This window comes from Sinocyclocheilus anshuiensis, unplaced genomic scaffold (genome assembly GCF_001515605.1).
Source record: "Sinocyclocheilus anshuiensis isolate Anshui unplaced genomic scaffold, SAMN03320099.WGS_v1.1 scaffold1102, whole genome shotgun sequence".
In the NCBI taxonomy this organism is placed as follows: domain Eukaryota; kingdom Metazoa; phylum Chordata; class Actinopteri; order Cypriniformes; family Cyprinidae; genus Sinocyclocheilus; species Sinocyclocheilus anshuiensis.
In genome coordinates, this window is record NW_015539924.1 from 919,926 (window position 1) to 923,331 (window position 3,406).

The 3,406-nt window shown below is 37.2% G+C and overlaps 1 protein-coding gene across 1 annotated transcript in view; it reads right to left on the reverse strand.

The window, feature by feature from the left end:
* Nucleotides 1-3,406, reverse strand: part of hipk3a (homeodomain interacting protein kinase 3a) — a 71,868-nt gene that overhangs the window by 29,369 nt on the left and 39,093 nt on the right. The window contains exon 3 of the mRNA XM_016483726.1: nucleotides 439-562. Coding sequence (XP_016339212.1) covers nucleotides 439-562 — 124 coding nt within the window. The remainder of the gene's footprint in view (nucleotides 1-438; nucleotides 563-3,406) is intronic.

Genomic DNA, 3,406 nt, shown 5'->3' on the forward strand with positions numbered 1-3,406 from the left:
TCACATAAATTTTTTTTATTATACTTTTATGAAATTATTTGTGTTAGTGCTTCCTAGAAGAAAAAAAAAATCTAGATAAACTCGGTCATCCAAAATCCACTATTGGTCAATCTCTAACTAGCATGCTGTGCATTAACTGAGTTTTGCGACACAACTTGTGTTAAGATGCTGAATTCAAGATAAAAATAGTCTCTTTTAAAAACAAGTCACAAGATGCCTGCATCCTGTTTAGTACACAGGCACCCACCAACTCATAGATTCTGAAAATTTGTAGTTTTGCACAGCACTGCTGCTACTAACGACGTAAATTTTCTTTTCTTTGAGAAGAAACTTATCGCAAAGACTTCCTCTGAAAAAAAAGCAAATGATGTCATCCTCCAAAATGTCGCCCAGACGTAACAAAGTGGGTCATTATCCAAGATCACTGGCTGATCTTACCTGGTCATACTCCAGTGCTCCTGGATAAAGCGGCCAGCCCAAAAAGAGCTCAGCGATGACGCAGCCCAGTGACCACATGTCTATGGCCTCACAGAAGGGTAAGCCCAAGATGATCTCTGGAGCCCTGGAACACATTATCAGGAAAGGATGCGAATTAATGGAGTGGTTACCTTGACAACAAGCTGTTGATTGAAAAGCAGTTGGACACTTCATTACGAAAGCTCTGGAGAAGGACGGACAAGTGTTTGTTTGGATGAGCGAACGCTACAATATGAATCAGAAAAATCATTATGATAATATCAAGATGATTTATACACATCTAATGTTGAAGGGCACCTATTATGCCCTTTGCTACAAGATGTTATACAAGTCTCAGGTACACATTCCCCAGAATGTGTCTGTGAAATTTCAGCTCAAAATACCCCACCAATCATTTATTATATCATTTTGGAAATGCCTATTTTCAGTGTAAGCGTAAACACACTGTTTTCGCGCATGTCTCTTTAAATGCAACTCCCGCCCCCTTTTGCAGAATAGGGCTGTGCATTTACAGCTCCTATCTCAGATACTATGCCAAAAAAAACATCTGTTTGGTTTTGATTATCATGTCTATCGCACTGAAATCATGCGGTTTAAACTTCTGATATACGGTTTTCTGAGCACACAGAAAGCGGCTGTCACATGGCATGTGAGTACTAAACTAAGTTATCTTTCATGTCTTATTGCGCTTACAAAATACACACAAGCTTGTTAAACACACGAGTTACAAAAACAATTGGTTATGTCTGTGAAGGTAAACAGCTGGGAAAGAAATCACATGTTTATATTAGAACTGTGTGGCAGATTGCCATTGCGTTAGAACTGGTACACCATTGTTGCTTGCGAAAAACACAATGGCAGCACCGTGGGTGGAAACTTGCAGATTAAGGGGCAGTAATATTATAATAAGAGCCCCTTTCTACATCACTGGTGGAGCGAGATCTGAGCCAGGGCTTCAGACTAACTATTTTTACTAGTAGCACTGTAGCCCCTGACTGAAAATTTTTAGGAGCACAAGCAGAAAATGTAGGGGCACACCTTAAATCATCCTGCAATGCAATCGTTCACATATTTTCCCCATTTTAACTGTATTACTGACATATACTTTGATAATAAATAGACTTAACTCATAGAAATTACAATGTGCAGTATTCTTTTAATTTCAGAGGGATATGAAAAAAATATATATCATATGAAAAAATTACTATTGTTTTGCATTAATAAGTGCAGTTACTAATAATATTACATGCTCATTGTTTATTTCATGTTTATACACATTTGACATTAAAGCACAAAGCTTGAGTTGGGAAGCTTACAAAATATATTTTATTAACAAAAACAACAATTTAACATTTGCAAAATCAAATTTTTATGTAGAAAAGGTATATATTTTACTCTTATTAAATGTACCATTATTCTTCTATAGTCTTATATGGAACTGACCAACAACTTCAGTGATTATGTGTGATTTAGTCGCAGATCGAAGAAAAGTTTGTTTTTCAAAGCACTTTGTGATTTTTCTTACTTCATACACACAAAAAAAAGAGCAAAACTCTTTGAATTTGAATTATGAATTATTTTATAATTTCAAAATATAAAGGAAAAAGTATAAATGAATGTCTAATAAGCCAACAAGTGCTCCTCTGTTGCCATCTACAGGTTATAATGGTGATTTGATGTATTTTTTTTTTATTTTACATAAGCGTTTGTTCACCACAGTATATTTTGTTCATCCCATTAAAAATAACATTCAAATTGGATCATTTTGGAGCTTTAAAGTGCTGGCAACAGTTGTGTGAAATGCTTGTAAGTCATTGAAAATTGCTTGAATTTCTCTCTCAAAAGGTTTCACAAACCCTGAAATGAATAATGTAATAACATTTGACTATTTCTACCACAACACCATACAGTTAGCGCTACTAGGGGTGGGCGCTATACCGGTATGAACGTGACTACCGGATTATGTTGTTCCATGATAAGGATTTTGCTATACCGTGGATACCGTTATATATTCATGAATGCAAATTTTGCATTTATATTGTTTTGTTCAATTTGGTACGCTTTGCAAATTTGAACACAAATGACGATAGAGTCGAGGCTGAACGTTTTTGTCTTCTGTGTGCAACGCCATACTACACAGGCATTAGTAATCAAACACGTAGAGCATCGTAACAGACCAAGTTAATAGAGCACAAATCGCCTACTCCAGTGGTTCCCAAACTGAGGGATCGTGTACAGTCAACAGATTATTTTGCAAAAGAAACCTCTGCAGGGTGATAAAGACTACACTGCGTAATTTTCCCACTTATCATGCGGCCACTTGCCTGATAAGTAAATGCAAAATATTAATCTGACACATTTTAATGACCTCAACATGACTCACAGTACCCCCGCTTGAGCGCTCCGTTATCAGTTGTGGTTGTATCATTAACAGACCACTAGACGGCATGATTGAAGAATCAGAGTTGTATTGCAGGGAGCCATGTAGAAATATAAATGAACGATGCATGGTTCTGCTCTAAGCATGAAAGTTACAAGTTTGAGAAAGGACTTCCAGTGCCAGGTAAACGTAAAGCAGATTATGAATATACTTAAGATTCACAAATACCAAAACAAGGTGTCTACACCAGACGCGAGCGGCGCGATTTGGCGAAAGCAAATAGAACCCAGTGATGTTCTCTGCTGTGGATGCGGCACGACGCGACACGACAAATCCATGACAGTAAACTGATGCCCCGTTCTATTTCTGACGAACAGCGCTCTGACACAAAGGACTAGGGCTGTGCGATTTGGGGGAAAATATCAAATTGCGATTTTTTTGACAGATATTGCGATTGCGATTTGATTTGCGATTTTAAATTTGCAAAGTCAAGCTTCAGCTCAATATTGTCAATAATGTGCAGCACAGTATGGGTATCATTACCCTGCT